General features: G+C 35.0%; 1 protein-coding gene across 2 annotated transcripts in view; it reads right to left on the bottom strand.

Annotated features, from left to right (window-relative positions):
* Positions 1 to 445: 445 nt before the first annotated feature.
* Positions 446 to 18,480, bottom strand: part of Wsck (tyrosine-protein kinase Wsck) — a 59,142-nt gene continuing 41,107 nt past the window's right edge. Inside the window, exons 4-5 of one of the 2 annotated variants that reach the window (XM_053772430.2) lie at positions 15,510 to 15,566; positions 446 to 4,309 (exon numbers count right to left, since the gene is read on the bottom strand). In XM_053772430.2, coding sequence (XP_053628405.1) covers positions 3,764 to 4,309; positions 15,510 to 15,566 — 603 coding nt within the window. In that variant the 3' untranslated portion in view covers positions 446 to 3,763. The remainder of the gene's footprint in view (positions 4,310 to 15,509; positions 15,567 to 18,480) is intronic. The other variant, XM_053772431.2, reaches the window with a different exon arrangement.

The following is an 18,480-nucleotide window of genomic DNA, read 5'->3' as shown; positions in this document are numbered from 1 at the left end:
GTCACATAACCATCTCGGTAGAGCTTTTGGTTATTTGAAAAAGACCTCCTGCAAGCTTACTAATCCACTCTAAATCCTTAATTAACTTTATTTTACTGAAAGTAAAACACACTGCACTTCTTTGAAGATTGCAGCATAATTCTTGGATAAAACAAATATGCAGAAAATATACATGTTTCATTATGGCTGGTCACTGTTTAGTCAAAAGAAGATAAAACAGCCAGCCAAGGGCCAGGAGGGTAAAAAAAAATGTAAAATCTAAACTCCAATGTTTCAAACTTTACTCACTAAATTATTATTGGGGGAAGTACTAAAAACCTTTAGAGATCATATAGTCCCTGGGCAAATAGGGTTAATCCAAGGAATGGTATGACAATTCCAATTCCTTGGATCAAAGCCCTCTCACCAGCATCAAAGCACTTTCTTTGAGGGGGTTGATTTATTAAAGGTGTGCATCTGACTACACCTAACACATCCTTATAAATTATCTGCATTTACTTTTCCATAAGTAATGTGAACCAACTACAGGAGGGCCCCGATTATACAGCAGGTTAGGTTCCTGACTACTGCTGTAAAGCAAAAATTGCTGTAAAATGAATCATAGTCTTTTTATCACTTTCAAATGCATATAAAAGCCTGATAACATATTTACACTATCATATGTTAAGTGAGCAATAGAGCTGTCTTAAAAATGCATATACAGAACACACATTAATTACCTTAAAATATTTTTGTCCTTAGCTTATAGTGAGTGGTGAATATATTTATTGTAGGAAATCTGAATAAATGAAGAATGGGTATACACTGAAAACTGCTATATTACTGAATTACCACAAAGCAAAGCACTGTAAAGAGAGGCCCTCCTGTACTGAAGTCCCTTATCCCACTTAGTATATGGATTCTCAACATATGCAAAATGGTCAGAATGTAGAAGTTAGCATTTAAATGAGATTCACTCTCGTAATCCTTTGTCAATATAACCAGCTAATATACATAGCTGATGGAAATTTAACATGAGATTCAGTAACACAATTTTTAAATGGCTTGGTAATATGCATAGTCTGACTGTGCCGTCACAGAAATAAGCCACAGCCAATTCAACGTTGCTGAGATCAATAACATTGTGCTTAGACATTTAAATCAAATAAACTTAGCTTTCCTGACACAGCAGTTGATAACATTTAATAAGTACATTATATGAAACCCATATGTTTTGCATAAAGAGCAAAAAATGCTCATTATACACTCAAAAAAAATCTGCTACCAACATGTGAATTCATCATGCATAGATACCATGTACACAGTTATTTTTGGTAGAGACTGGAGATCTCTCACCCAAAATCCACATAGCACTGAACAACTAACAGTAATATATATAAATAAAAAAGTTACAGAAGCGATTACAGTGGTACCCCAAGTTTTGTACATAATTCATTCCAGAAGGCTGTTCGAGTGCCGTTACCGAACAAATCTGTTCCCATAAGGAATAATGTAAATTAGATCAGTCTGTTTCAGACCCCCAATAATACACTCACAAAAGCACTTACAATAATGAACTTACATAATTGTTCGAGTTGGGAGTTGAACGAAAGTCGGGGTACCACTGTATATTAAAAACAAGAAAAACAAATAACTCCATGAGGAAAAGGAACAGAATTCATCCTCCATAACCCACGCATGTTGTAAGAGGCGACTACAACGCTGGAAGCAAGGGGGTGGTAATGCCTTGTTGAAAAAAAAAAATAATAAAAAATAAAACTAATATGTTACCTAATGTGTTGGTGGTAATGAGAATAGTATACAATTTGGGGAGGGTATAGAGAAGGTTGCAGACTGAAAGGATGGCATATGATTTTCAGTCCTGTCATTTGTTTTCTTGAAAAAGGAAGAGATTTTAACTGTGTTTGAGCAGTCCAGTGCACATCGATCATCTGGTAAAACATCAGATGCACTTCTATGATCTGGTTAAGGCTGTCATCAATCACTGTTTTTAAAAACTTTATCTTTGTCAACCAAATCAATGAATACTCAAGAAGTGGGAATATCCTCAACCATGCCACATGGTAGTAAAATTATTGAGATGGATTTAAATAAACACATACATTGTACATGCCTCTGCTAATGACAACCAGGCTTGTTCTTAGGGATGCAGTTAGGTAGTAGTGTTCACTGTACAAAAAATGGAATGTCAGCAAAATATTTTTTGCTTGTTTTACATAAAAAAATAAGTATTCAGTTTGCAGCATGCATGCTGCATGTATACACTAATACATGATAATTAAGTACATAATGTTCTTTCACACCATCTAACATTTCTACATTATTTAAATAATATACTGGTAGTATAACCATACATTAACACCATACAGCTGCTTTTGCAGTGTCTTATAAGGGCAAGTTGTCCGATTTGTGACCAAACATCTGAGTTATGCTTTGCCAAATTCTCTTAAAGCTTTATATACTGCACTTGTATAAAATACACACAAAACTGAAAATTATTTTTAAAAATTGGCAGTACTTGTCCTTAAATATATTTCCAATGAAATATGGATTGGTTATATTAAACTACAGTTTTTATGCAGGGGCAACACCAGAATTCTATACATGGGGTGGGAGGGTCTGGGGAGTGGCTATCTGGCTGGCAGGGAGAGCTAGAAGATTTGTTTTGAAGCAGCTTTAATACTATTATCACTATTTTTATTTGAAGGGGGCTTTCGGAGCTCAGGGAATTTTTTTGGGTGTGGCTAAGTCACCCCCAAGCCCCTCCCCCTTGGTACCACCTCTGTTTTTACGAGTTACAATATTTTGTTTATAACTACTATTGCCATATCCACATGGCAGTCCATCCAATGACAAACTTTACAGTAAGCAACAATGCTTCAGAATAACTCATTACAATACAACCTATGTAGTGGGTGAAAATGATTGAGCCTCTCAAACATTATTGAAATCTAATAATAACCATTTCATTTATTACCTAATTTTTTATGTTGAACTTGATCAGTAGGATTAATTTTTATCTATTAATATTATGTGCAAATAATGCAAGCTTCATTCTTTTTTATGCTACAAACTTGAAATATCACTAATGTAGAATGACAGAAAAGAGAATAAGCTTCCATTAGCTGAAAGTACCTGAATAGTGGCAAGCTATTTCTAATTCCCTTACAATATACATCATTTCATAAAATTCAATATTGAAAATTCAAATATAAAAAAAAAAAAAAAAAAAAGACAAAATTAAGCTAAAATAGGTTTAACCTTCAGTCTGTTACAAGATGATGATCAAGTTCCATCACAATTCTTTCTTGTTATCTATGATAAATCTCTAAAGGAGTGTGAACCACCTACAATGCTGACCCGCATAAACAGTACAGGATATTTACAAGATTCATAACTAAGTTGTAGCAATTATATTGACTTAAGTTGCTAAGTTTATAAAACTATATTTGACCTGAAAATAAAAAATCCTTGTGATGAGATATTGTACAAAAACATGTGCAAAGTAATACCATTTTCTTGGCACAATATTTCATTGTTTGGCTAAAATATTTATGAATAATCCACAATTATTCAAGAACACTGTACTATATTTTACGATAACATTGTTGGACAGTTTTTGGGACATACGTCATGCACTTCATCCCACCAAGCAATTCACAAAATGAACAGTGATAACTGAATGTGTAAATACACCTGGCAAGTCAAGAGTCTAAAAACTTGAAAGTTAATTGGTACATGACTCAATATTTATCTGAGGAGTTTAATCCAAAAACTCTAGATGAGGTGCATACAGTTCATACTGAAATGATGGATACAGAGAGAACAAAAGGTGGGGGGTTATATCATCATTGGCCAACCTTTGCAGACTGTCTTCAAGCTCAGGGAATGTAGGACGTTCATCTAAATCTTGTTGCCAGCAGTCAAGCATCATCTGGTACAATTCATCACCAACATACTGAGGCTGAGATAACCGGAGTCCTCGCATTACTCTGCCAACAACATCTTCAGTGCGTACGTCTGCATAGGGAGTTCCACCAAGAGTTGTAACTTCCCACATCAGGCAGCCAAATGACCAAGTGTCACTCTTTGATACTGACAACTTGGTTCGTAAAGTTTCAACTGCATGCCACCGCCTGTAATCTGGCACATATAGATCATTATGGTAATGAAGAAGGCCAAATCCAGTAACTTTTGGGTGAGTACCATCCACAAGTACCACATTCCTAGCACACAGTTGACCATGAACCACACCAAGTGATGCTAGGTGACTCATGCCTCGAGCTACTCCAGCCAAAACATCTAGGGCCTGCAAAGACAATATGCAATTAAAATGCTGAAAAATATTAGAAAATTATAATTATATAAATTAAAGCTTGGAATAGTGCAAAATTCCAAATAGTATGCTGAAAATGAATATTTATGAGAGAGCTCTGAATAATTTAAGATGTTGTATATGACTGTGGTGACCATTCCATTGTATTAAGAGATAGGTGCCAAATATTAAATAAGATCATTTTATATGCAAAATTTGCATTAAATGGTAGGTTAACAAATTACAGTAAATACTGCAATGGTTTTTGTATTTTAAATTGCATACAGGATATTGAGCAAATGTAAAGCTGTAAAACATAAAAAGTTAAATAATTAATAAATGATTCCTACAAACCTTCTTCCAGTGTCTCCCTCCTCCTAGTCTCCCTTCTACAAATAATGCTTGTTTATAAATGCCTTGTGCATTATAAAGCTGTCTCCATACTGACATCTACATTCATCACTTCAAAATATTCTTCCCCATCTCTCCTTATCCAGCATATCAATGCTTTCATTCCTAACATAAATCTATTTATGCCCAAGAATTTTTGTTATTTTCAATAAGATTTCCAACCAGTCTTTACCATTATTTCATTTCTCTCTTTTTTTTTTTCATGGGGTAAGAGGAGGCTGCTTTGATGCCAGTGAAGGGCTCTTTAGCCATGGAATTAATGCTATCCTTCCATTCTTTCAACTGAACCTAGTTATATCTCATTTCCCAGGCTCTCTATAACCCTTAAGGATTTAGCACTTCCCTGCAAAGAACTTTATCCATGGAGTCAAAGAGGAAAATGTATGAGAGGATAGTGGCACCAACACTCTTATATGAGTGTGAAGCTTGGGTTGTGAATGTTGCAGTGAGGAGACTGGAGGCAATGGAGATGTCGTGACTGAGGGTAATGTGTGTTGTAAATATCATGCAGAGAATTTGTAGTTTGGAGATTAAGAGGAGGTGCAGAGTTGCTAAAAGTATTATCCAGAGGGCTGAGAAGGAGTTGCTGAGGTGTTTTGGTCATTTAAAGAGGATGGAACAAAATAGGATGACTTGGAGGGTTATAAATATGTAGTGGAGTGAAGGCAGGGTGGGGGGCATCTTAGGAAAGGATGCAGGGAGAGGAGTCAAGGAGGTTTTGTGTGAAAAGGGCTTGGACATCCAGCAGGCATGTGTGAGCAAGTTAGATAGAAGTGAGTGGAAGCAAATGGTTTCTGGGACTTTGAAAAAAAATTATAATATTCAGATTTCAAAAGATGTAATTAATTTTATAATTCTTGACTAAAATCTGCCAAACAAATGTGAACTCCCCACACATTCCTAAAATTAAAAACTGTATTAAAAAAGTCAGCGCATTCACAAAAAAAGAAAATAATGGGGAAACTAATTTTTGGAATCTGGCTTGAAGGTTGCACTCGGTCACAATGTTCAGAACTGCTTCTAGATGTTCATAATACAATTATTTGCTCTTATAAGCCTCATTTCTTAAGCACCATTGCTTGTAGTATGAAGACCCCTATACGGTAAGTATATACTGTACAACAAAACACTTTTTCAAGGTATAATATCCAGCACAGGCCTGTAGGTAATAGCTGGTCTTAGAACATGATGCATCCCAAGGGTACACAGTACAGTAGAACCTCTACTTGAGAGTTTAATCTGTTTTGTGACCTTGCTCGCAACTGGATTTGCTCATTTGCAGAGTCAATTTTCCTCATTTAAATTAACTGAAATGCAATTAATCCATTCCGGTGGAATTCTGTGCTTCAATAATTTCCCTGATATCAACTCTACAGCTTATTTATCTATCAAAATTCATCTAATATGACATAATAAACAATATAAATAATATAGAAACCTGATATATACTCTAGAATGAATAAAACGTCATTCATGTAGTGGTATCGTCAGCGGGCGAGAGTGTCTGGAGACCGGACAAAATACTTCTTGAATAATTTCACTAATATCATCTATATGGCTTATTTATCTATCAAAATTCATCTAATATGACATAATAAACAATATAAATAACATAGAAACCTGATATATACTCTAAAATGAATAAAATGTCATTATATATGTGGCGGCGTCAGCGGCCAACAAGAGTTTGTCTGGAGACAAGACAAAATACTCCTTGAATATTTCGCTATTATCAACTCTACGGCTTATTTATCTATCAAAGTTCATCTAATATGACATAATAAACAATATAAATAATATAGAAACCTGATATATACTCTAGAATGAATAAAATATGTCATTATGTAACAGGTGGAGGTAGCCACAACTGCTCCCTCTTTGTTGTGGTAAACACTACCATCTAGTGACAGCCTTTTGAAGCCATGTACAGTATTATTATAATTATGTATTATTATATAGTGCATTATTATTATATATTATTATTATTATACATATTATATAATTATTATTATATTATTATTATACATATTATTATTATTTATTATTATTATTATTATTATTACAATATAAATAATTTGTAATTTTTATTCACACAAAAAAATATTTACTGTTATGCAGGCTACTGCCTTATTGCAATAATTGTATAAACAATGTCACCCCATTCACGACTGCATATTGGAATGGACAGTGATGTCATTTGTTAACTCTTGAACGCACCCAAAGAATTGAAAACTTTTCTCCTACTTTGAGGTAAATTTCAAGGTACTTTTCATTGTGAAAGCAATCAAAATCATATCTATTTCTGTAATATATCTTCCATTCTATCAAATGAGACCAAAAAAACAAGAATACAACCATAAAAACCATACAAAAATACCACTAAGGGGTGGCTAATTGCTGAGAAGTGAACTCCATTATTTATGGTCCAATTTCTTTCATTTTTGGTGTACATTAAGAAGCATCTTTCCATCATACATTGCCCAAGTTTCAATAAGATAGTCCAACAAACAAATGAGATCCAATTCCCTAGATCAAGAGCAAGAGCCCCTCACCAGCATCAACGAACCTCCCTTGAGGACCGCTCACTTATAGAAATTTCACTCGCGTATGGAAGCAAAAATTCGACCCATGGACTGTTTGTATTTGGAAAAACTCACACGTGGATGCGCTCACAAGTAGAAGTTCCACTGTATTATCTTTCCACGTCCCCTTTTCCTTCAGCTGAGTACAGCACTGTACTGTACTGTACTTCCCCCCATTCTTCAACCTACTTTTAACTGCCACTATGTCTCTGATAATAAATTCATATTCTCTTTAAGCATTTAGCAGACAGCAACCATTCAGGGAGTTACTACTGTCCTGTTACATATGTGTGAAACAGAATCCTCTTTTACCTACATGTTTTGCACTCTGGCAGGATTGCTGGTCGTTTCTTTGTCTCATAAACACATGACAGATAAATTTTATATACTTCTACATACAATCATTATACACTTATCTTCACTTTTCCACTTATTTCTTAACAGTTATTATTCCAGCTTGATAAAGCTCCTGGAGAGCAAAACATTGCCACAATAAAATGTCACATTAGTTGCACTTCTGTCCTTTTATCTATTATATATTTTTCAATTTAGACCAAGAACAAAGCCAAACTGGAGATGATCCCCAGAGCAATTAACCCCTTGACTGTCGCAACCCCCAATCCTGAGGTCTCTCCTGGTGTCGCAAAATTTAAAAACAAAAAAAATTATTTTTTCTTATGAAATGATAGAGAATCTTTTCCCGATTGTAATGATACCAAAAAAACAAATTTGATGGAAAACTGACGAAATTACGCTTTTGCGAAGTTAGTGATCTCAGCGATATTTACAAATCGGCGATTTTGCCCACTTTGAGCCCTATTTCCGACTAATTCCATTGTTCCAGTTGACCAAACTCATAGCTATTTCTTTAGAACTCTGTTTTTCTATCGATTGAGTACAAGAAACTGCCCATTTACCGATTTCAACTACCCAATAATGTGGTCAGAAATTTGCAATTTGGCCAATTTCACAAGAATTAAAAAAATATGACAATTTCAAAATAAGGTCCAGAATGAACAATGCAGACATTCCTGGCTCTAAAATAACATATTCTTTGTTCATCAGTCATGTCTCCAGGCCCCTCTGATATTACTCTTGCTTTCTATTTTGAATTTTTATTCAAACAAAAAATAGAAGACTTACTATTATGCAGACTACTACAATACTGTAATAATTGTATAAATAACATCAACCCATTCATGACTACATATTAGAATGGCTAGTTGGACATTTATTGAACAATGACACCATTTGTTTACTTTTGAACATTGGCAAAAATCAAACATTTCCCCTACTTTGAGCTCCATTTCAAGGTTCTTTTTATAGTAAAATCAATCAAAATCACCTCTATTTCTATAATATGTTTTCCATTCTATCAAATGAGACCAAGAAAACGAGAATACAACCATAAATACTACACGAAAATAGACCACAAAGTCGGCATTTTAATTAAAAAAAACGGTCGGAGTTTTTTTTTCTCATTATGCACTGCGTGCTTCAGGATTTTTTTTATATGGTGCACACTGACCACACAGACCCATTCTCTCACATGTGGGCCTACCAGCTTTCTTCTGCTTGATTTGAAGTCACTAGAATTTATGAGTATATATACGTCAAACATGGTACCTCGTAAGACGTATATATACGGCCGCGACAGTCAAAGGGTTAAACTGTATATGGTTAGTCCGAAAATAAAACAAGCAAAACCTGCTAATCTAAAAACCAAGGCAACTACTAGAAGCACTGTTAGGTGTTTTGAACATTACCAATGCGCACTCAACATTTAATGAAGTGGAGATGGTCAACAGCTTCTAAGTACATAAATAACCTGCACATAGGAGACTGAAACATATGATGATGTTTTGGTCTAACATGGACCATTAACCCTTTCAGGGTCCAGACCCAAAATCTGAGACGTGTCCACAGGGTCCAAGAATTTTCCAAAAATAAATTATTATTTTTTCTTATGAAATAGTAGAGAATCTTCTTCTGAAGGTAATAAAACCAAAAGTACGAAATTTGATGGAAAATTGACGAATTTATCCTCTCGCAAATTTTGATGCATCAGCGATATTTACACACTTGCGATTTTGCTGACTTTGACTCCCATTTTAGGCCAACTACATTATTCCAGTCGACCAAATTCTTGGCCATTTTGCTAGTATTACTTCTATTTTATCAATTGAGCACAAGAAATCACCAAGTCAACTGTTTCAACTACCCAATAAAGTGATCAGAAATTGGTAATTTGGCCCATTTATCACAAAGTTCAAAATATTCCTAAGTTCAAAATATTCCTAAGTTCAAAATATTCCTATTTCAAAATAGGGTTGAAAATAAACAATGCAGGCATTCCTGGCACTAAACTAACATTTCCTCTGTTCATTAGTTATGTTTTTAGGCTTTACAAATGAATTCCATTTTTATATTTTATTAACATAATGAATTTTTATTCAAATCAAAAAATGGAAGATTTACTGTTATGCAATATTGTAATAATTGTATAAATAATATCAGCGCATTTGTGAATGTACATAAGACCCATCAGCTGATGTGTATTGGATGAGTGATGAGTTATTTACTCTTGAACATCGGCAAAAATTTAACATTTCCACTACTCTGAGCTCAGTTTCAAGCCATTTTCAGTATTAAAACCAATCAAAATCATCTTTATTTCTGTCATACGTTTTCCATTCTATCAAATGAGACCAAGAAATCGCAAATATAACTATAAAAAACATATGAAAAAACACTGCAAAGTCGCTGTTTTAACCCTTAAACTGTCCAAACAGATCTACGTTCACATGCGTAGTGCTCCAAAAGTAGATCTACGTTTTTTACATATTTTCAAATATAACAAAAAAAAAAATATGTAGATCAAAGTTTTTTTTACACATTTTCAATTTTTTTTTTTTTTTCAACAAGTCGGCCGTCTCCCACCGAGGCAGGGTGACCCAAAAAAGAAAGAAAATCCCCAAAAAGAAAATACTTTCATCATCATTCAACACTTTCACCACACTCGCACATTATCACTGTTTTTGCAGAGGTGCTCAGAATTCAACAGTTTAGAAGCATACATACATATATAAAGATACACAACATATCCCTCCAAACTGCCAATATCCCAAATACCTCCTTTAAAGTGCAGGCATTGTACTTCCCATTTCCAGGACTCAAGTCCGACTATATGAAAATAACCGGTTTCCCTGAATCCCTTCACTAAATATTACCCTGCTCACACTCCAACAGATCGTCAGATCCCACATACCATTCGTCTCCATTCACTCCTATCTAACACACTCACGCACGCTTGCTGGAAGTCCAAGCCCCTTGCCCACAAAACCTCCTTTACCCCCTCTCTCCAACCCTTTCGAGGACGACCCCTACCCCGCCTTCCTTCCCCTATAGATATAATTATATGCTTTCCATGTCATTCTACTTTGATCCATTCTCTCTAAATGACCAAACCACCTCAACAATCCCTCTTCTGCCCTCTGACTAATACTTTTATTAACTCCACACCTTTTCCTAATTTCCACACTCCGAATTTTCTGCATAATATTTACGCCACACATTGCCCTTAAACAGGACATCTCCACTGCCTCCAACCGTCTCCTCGCTGCTGCATTTACCACCCAAGCTTCACACCCATATAAGTGTGTTGGTACTACTATACTTTCATACATTCCCTTCTTTGCCTCCATAGATAACGTTTTTTGAGTCCACGTATACCTCAACGCACCACTCACCTTTTTTCCCTCATCAATTCTATGATTAACCTCATCCTTCATAAATCCATCCGCCGACACGTCAACTCCCAAGTATCTGAAAACATTCACATCTTCCATACTCCTCCTCCCCAATTTGATATCCAGTTTTTCTTTATCTAAATCATTTGATACCCTCATCACCTTACTCTTTTCTATGTTCACTTTCAACCTTCTACCTTTACACACATTCTCAAACTCATCCACTAACCTTTGCAATTTTTCTTTAGAATCTCCCATAAGCACAGTATCATCAGCAAAAAGTAACTGTGTCAATTCCCATTTTGAATTTGATTCCCCAAAATTTAATCCCACCCCTCTCCCGAACACCCTAGCATTTACTTCCTTTACAACCCCATCTATAAATATATTAAACAACCATGGTGACATTACACATCCCTGTCTAAGACCTACTTTTACCGGGAAGTAGTCTCCCTCTCTTCTACACACCCTAACCTGAGCCTCACTATCCTCATAAAAACTCTTTACAGCATTTAATAACTTACCACCTATTCCATATACTTGCAACATCTGCCACATTGCTCCTCTATCCACTCTATCATATGCCTTTTCTAAATCCATAAATGCAATAAAAACTTCCCTACCTTTATCTAAATACTGTTCACATATATGCTTCAATGTAAACACTTGATCTACACATCCCCTACCCACTCTGAAACCTCCTTGCTCATCCGCAATCCTACATTCTGTCTCATTATGCACTGTGTGCTGCAAGATTTGTTTTATGTGGTGCACACTTACCACATAGATGTATTCTCTCATATCTAGGCCCAAATTTACCGCTCACAGCTTATGTGAGTGAACTGAGCTCATGGCATAGAACTACGGTTTGAACCCAGAACTCAAAGCTGTAGAACTACGGCATGGACCCTAAAAGGGTTAACTAGTCACACACAAGCGTGAAGGGAAGGGAACCAGAATATATACTACAGGAAGGCAGAAACAGGAATAGAATAATGAGAGGAGGGAATATTATTTTAGTGATAGTAGCAGTGGTGGTAGTAGTATTAGAAAAATTAGTTAAATAGTGGTAGAGGTGGCAATAAAAAGGTAGTAGTGGTAACGAAAAAAAAAGGGGTCAGAGGGTGGAGACTTAGTGAAGAGATAGTAGTAGTAGTAGTATTAGTAATAGTGTAGGCAGTCTAAGAGCAAGATAAAAGAGGAGCACTGCAGGAGAGCTAATGGCCCATAAGGGTAGGACCAGATCCCAATGGCACAAAAGCCCACAGGCACAGAACCAACCTAGGCAGAAGATAAGTAAGGCAATGAAAATATAGGAAAGGAAAAGAGGTAAGGAGATTGGGAGATAAAAATCAGGTCAGGTTATGAGTGTTCTGAAGTATGAAGCATTTGACAATGTAATGAGGGAGGAATACATCTACAGAGACAAAGCCAGGACTAAGATTCATATTAGGAAAGTTTTACATCAGGGATGCTTCAACAAGATGGCATCTGTGAAGACTAGAAGTGTGCACAGTTTTGGCAGAGGACCAGTTAATAGGATAACCATGATCTCTAACAAGACATAAAAGAGCATTATTAGTGTCCAAAAGGCTAACATTTCTTGTACGTTCCTAAGTCTGTCAGGGAGCAGCCAGTTTCTAAAAAGTATTGGAGAGGACAATAGCAGGAAATGGAGAAGAATCCAGTAGCATCGGTGGTAGTGAAGAGATATGAACTAGATTTCTACGAAGAGTATTAGTCTGTCCCCCTCTCATATGTATTCTGGCTCCCTTCCCTTCGCACTTCTGTGTGACTACCTAATGGTCATGAGTCGGACTGAAATGCCATCATAAGTTTCAGTCTTCTATGTGCAGGTTATTTTTGCACTGTTCCAGTCATGGCATTGTGCCTTTATATTATTTAACAGTTCATAAGCTTTGAAAATAGATGTATGCCAACCTGTTGGAAAGGTGCAAACAAACAAGAAAAATACAGCCACACAGAAATTGGTGCCACTTATGTTTTGTGCAAATTAAACATTTGATATCTACAGTATTTGTACATGAAAGTATGTCTTAAAATTGAGCCAAACACCATCTTACCTAGTGAGTCAACACAACCAGATTTAATTTTTCAACAGCAAGTGCAGAGACAGGTTAGTAATATGCTGATCACCAAGCAATGTCAATCTTTACTTTAGTTAGTCCAGTAATTATATATATATATATATATATATATATATATATATATATATATATATATATATATATATATATATATATATATATACATTATATATATATATATACATTATATATATATATATATATACATTATATATATATATATATATATATATATATATATATATATACACATACATACATGTCTATATATATATACATTCTTTCAACACACAGGCCGTATCCCACCGAGGCGGGGTGGTCCAAAAGGAGAAAAGAAAGTTTCTCCTTTTATATTTAGTAATACATACAGGAGAAGGGGTTACTAGCCCCCTTGCTCCCGGCATTTTAGTCGCCTCTTACAACACGCATGGCTTACGGAGGAAGAATTCTGTCCCACTTCCCCATGGAGATAAGAAGAAATTAAACAAGAGCAAGAACTAGAAAGAAAATAGAAGAAAACCCAGAGGGGTGTGTATATATATATATATGCTTGTACATGTATGTGTAGTGTAACCTAAGTGTAAGTAGAAGTAGCAGGACGTACCTGAAATCTTGCATGTTTAAGAGACAGAAAAAAGACACCAGCAATCCTACCATCATGTAAAACAATTACAGGCTTTTGTTTTACACTCACTTGGCAGGACTGCCCAGGGAGGTACTACCGTTCTGCCAAGTGAGTGTAAAACAAAAGCCTGTAATTGTTTTACATGATGGTAGGATTGCTGGTGTCCCTTTTTCTGTCTCATAAACATGCAAGATTTCAGGTACATCTTGCTACTTCTATTTATACTTAGGTCACACTACACATACATGTACAAGCATATATATACATACCCCTCTGGGTTTTCTTCTATTTTCTTTCTAGTTCTTGTTCTTGTTTATTTCCTCTTATTTCCATGGGGAAGTGGAACAGAATTCTTCCTCCGTAAGCCATGCGTGTTGTAAGAGGCGACTAAAATGCCGGGAGCAAGGGGGCTAGTAACCCCTTCTCCTGTATATATTACTAAATTTAAAAGGAGAAACTTTCGTTTGTCCTTCTGGGCCACCCCACCCCAGTGGGATACGGCTGGTGCGTTGAAAGAAAGTTATACTATATGTATACACACACACACACACATATTGGAACCTTGGTTTATGAATTTAATCCGTTCAGTGGCCTTGTTCGTATACTGATTTGTTCGTATACTGAGTCAATTTTCCTAACTTAAATTAATTGAAATGCAAATAATCTGTTCCAGCCTCTCAGGAAGCATGACAAAATAATGCTAATATCCACTCTACAGCTTAGTTATCTATCACAATTCATCTAAAATGATATAATAAACAATATTAATAACATAGAAACATGATATATACTCTAGAATGAATAAAATAGGCCATAATATAGCAAGTGATGGCGATGCCAGTAGCGGCAGAAAGCATCTGCCATTTACTCTCCCACTCTAGTATCTTCCCAGTCCATAACCCTACACCTAGCTTGTGTTTATCTATTATTAGTGATGAGGTTGTCACATATGTAACCACAGGTGTGGTCAAGACAGATGTATATATAGGTGAAGACATGATCACTGTGGCCACAGTGGTGGTGGTGGTGGTGGTGGCGGCCACAGTGGTGGTAACCACTACTAGTACACTTTTCACCTGTCTAGACTTAGTAGTCTATTAGCATTACGTTAAGTCTGCCCAAAATGCCTTGGCATGATAGTGGCTTTCTTTGCTCCAATCATATTATATGTAAACACATACTGTAACCTTTGCAAAGAAATAAATATTTTATTTATTTATTTATTTAAGGAACCTCCCTTGAGGGGAAAGTTCGCATCCTGAAATTTCATTCATATCCAGAAACAAAAACTTGATCGAATGATGGTTCGTATCCTGAAAAATTCATATGGTGGGGCATTCGTAAGCCGAGGTTCCACTGTATATATGTGGATATACATGTATATATATGTATATATATTTATATATATATATATACAGTATATATATATATATATATATATATATATATATACACGTGTGTGTGTGCATGTAATATATATATATATATATATATATATATATATATATATATATATATATATATATATATATATATATATATATATATATATATATATATACACTCATGTATATAATTTATTTATCTTTTATACATTTTAATTTAATTATCACTTCCACTAAGAGCATTCCTTCCCACAACCACCTGATCACCTGTCCTAATCTGCATAGTGCTATGTTAGGAGTATACAATTTACAAAAAAAAAGAGGAGTGTAAAACCTGTATTGCCAACAATGGTGCCTGTGATGCACTGATTGGACCGCTCACACCCCGCTCCTAGTATGGAAGTCAACAAAGAACATTTAATCTATATTTGCAAACAATAAATAAATAAATAACAAATGAATGAATGTATATATATGTATGTATGTATGTATGTATGTATGTATGTATGTATGTATGTATGTATGTATGTATGTATGTATGTGTGCGTGAGTGTGTGAGTGTGTGTGCGCGCGCGCACGCGTGCGTGCATGCCTGTGTGTGTGTGTGTGTGTCCTCTCCTCACTTAACAATGGAGTTCCGTTCGTAAGACCACATCGGTTAACGAATTCGTCGCTAAGGAAGGAGCATACTATAATGGTAGTGGGTTTGTGTCAACCATTTTTTATATTGTTTTAATTGTTTTAATGTCACCTTTGCACCATATATAACATTTTTAGCATATTTTTACATGTTTATACAGTAGTGTCCTGTATATTGTAATAAACAGAATAGAGGAAATCAGCTCTAATACTGCATACATTATTTAGGTATGCATATTGGTCAGAGAGCCCGTCGTAAGTCCAAGTTGTCGGTAAACAAGTATACGTCACTAAGTGAGGAGAGGCTGTATATGCATGGATGTAAGTACATATATGTTTGTATATGTATGCATATAGTATATATATATGTCATGCCAAATAGGTAAAATTTGTGATTTTGACTTAAATCGCAGCACTCTTCTTGCCAAATAAGACAAGCAAAAATTTGCGTATACAATAATTTCGCAAAATTCATTCTGAACCTAACAAAAAAAATATATTTCACTGTGTTTGTTTATTATTAAATTATTGTAAACTTATCTAAAATATATTTCGCTGGATTAGGCTAAATTAAATTGTGTTTGTTATAATAAAGTTAGGCAGGTTTTCTAAGGTTCTTTTGGTACAAATTATTAATTTTTATATTAACATAAATGAAAAAATATATCTTTAAATGTATAACAGAAAATTTTAGAAAGGACTTAATTTTAAATGAGTTTTTGCTAATTGACCAGTTTTACCTATTCGGCATGACATATACATTATGTATGTATATATATATATATATATATATATATATATATATATATATATATATATATATATATATATATATATATATATATATATATATATATATATATATATATATCATATGTATGTATGTAGGTATATGTATTCTTTAACTGCATATTCATTAGTTATCACAGGTTCTAATATAGGAAGAAAAAATTAAGAAAGTTTACTAACTTTCTATAGAGACCCATACACTTTCTGTATGGGTAATACATATGAAAACCTACATTCAACAGTACAGAAATAAGGGAATACCTTCAGTCTAACAAGAGACCCTACTCATTTAATGCTGTACCAGATGGGAGGATGGAAGCACTTAATATACAAACATGTCAGGTGCACACGACATAGGAAAGACATTAACCCACACCAGGCTGGTCCCAATCTAACTCAACCTAACTCATAATTTGTCTAGCCTATTTCTCAAGCTAGCCAAATTGTTGTTTTTGCTGACTCAAGTTAATCAAGTACAATTCCACACTTTTTATATCCAAATAAGTTAATCAGATTAATAAGGAATGGGTGCTCTAACATTAAAAGAGTCTTCAGCTTTGCTTTTTTGTTGGTCAATTGTCTTCCTTAACAGTTTTTCAAATTCAAGAAGAAACGTATTCAATAAAGGCTCAACATTCTCATCCTAAGTTGTACTGGAATTAGAAACATGAATAATCACCAATTTCTTAGTCCCCTCCTGCTGCTTGTTGTTGCATGCCATGAATACTGTAGAATCATTATAGTTAGCATTATGATTCTCTGTACTTAAGATGACAAAATGCTTCAGAACTCATTACTGAAGCCTCATGGTTTAGTGGTCTCTGCAGTTGGGTCACATTATAATATGTAATAATAATAATAATAATAATAATAATAATAATAATAATAATAATAATAATAATAATAATAATAATAATAATAATAATAATAATAATAATCTATTTCCATAAGTATATGTACAAGGTATAAGAGCCTAGCTGACATCAATGACCTACTACGTAGTATTATGTAGAAATCCCTTGTTTTGCAGACCATTTCGAGCAAATTTGGTCAATTCTGTCCCCAGTCAACTAACACTCAGGTACCTGTTTTACTGTTAGGTGAACATGGACAGCAGGTGTCTTAAGGAAACATGTCCTAATGTTTCCACCCGTACTGAAATGTCACACCACTGGAAAACTTAAGAGCTATAATAATGATTTTTAGTTACATTACATTAGTAGCATTACTGTCCCAAAATTAATTAAAAAATGGTCTGGCTACAACTTTGCTGGTCTCCTGGCTACCACTACACTGGTTTCCTGGCTATGACTAAACTGGTTTCCTGGCTACCTCGACACTGGTCTCCTGGCTACTATTACACTGATCTCCTGGCTAGCATTACACTGGTCTCCTGGCTACCTCGACACTGGTCTCCTGGCTACTACTACACTGGTCTCCTGGCTAGCATTACACTGGTCTCTTGGCTACCTCTACACTTGTCTCCTTGCTAACACTACACTGGTCTCCTGGCTACCTCTACACTGGTCTCCTGGCTACAGTAACCACAGTTGGTCTGCCATTTTCATGACCAGTTATATATATTTGATGATATATATTTGTGTTGATTTTTTCTTGTATTGCTGTATTACTTGAACAAAACTATGAAGCCACAAAAACACTTAGAGTTCGTTGTTTATCAAGAAATACTTTGCCAGCAAAGGTGTTTGAGGCATTCGGTAAGTACGGGGTTAGTAGCATCCTACACTCGCTGCTTGATGCCCGATGGTGCTCTTAGTAATTATTGTTACATAATATATCAAAACAAAGATATGGCTGCTCTGCTACAAAAGGCAGGACAACTTACGGTCAACAGTACAATGTTGACCATCCACTGA

The sequence above is a fragment of the Cherax quadricarinatus genome, chromosome 23 (assembly GCF_038502225.1).
Source record: "Cherax quadricarinatus isolate ZL_2023a chromosome 23, ASM3850222v1, whole genome shotgun sequence".
In the NCBI taxonomy this organism is placed as follows: Eukaryota; Metazoa; Arthropoda; class Malacostraca; order Decapoda; family Parastacidae; genus Cherax; species Cherax quadricarinatus.
Note: the sequence above shows the minus strand (reverse complement) of the source record. Positions and strands in the feature narration are given on the sequence as shown.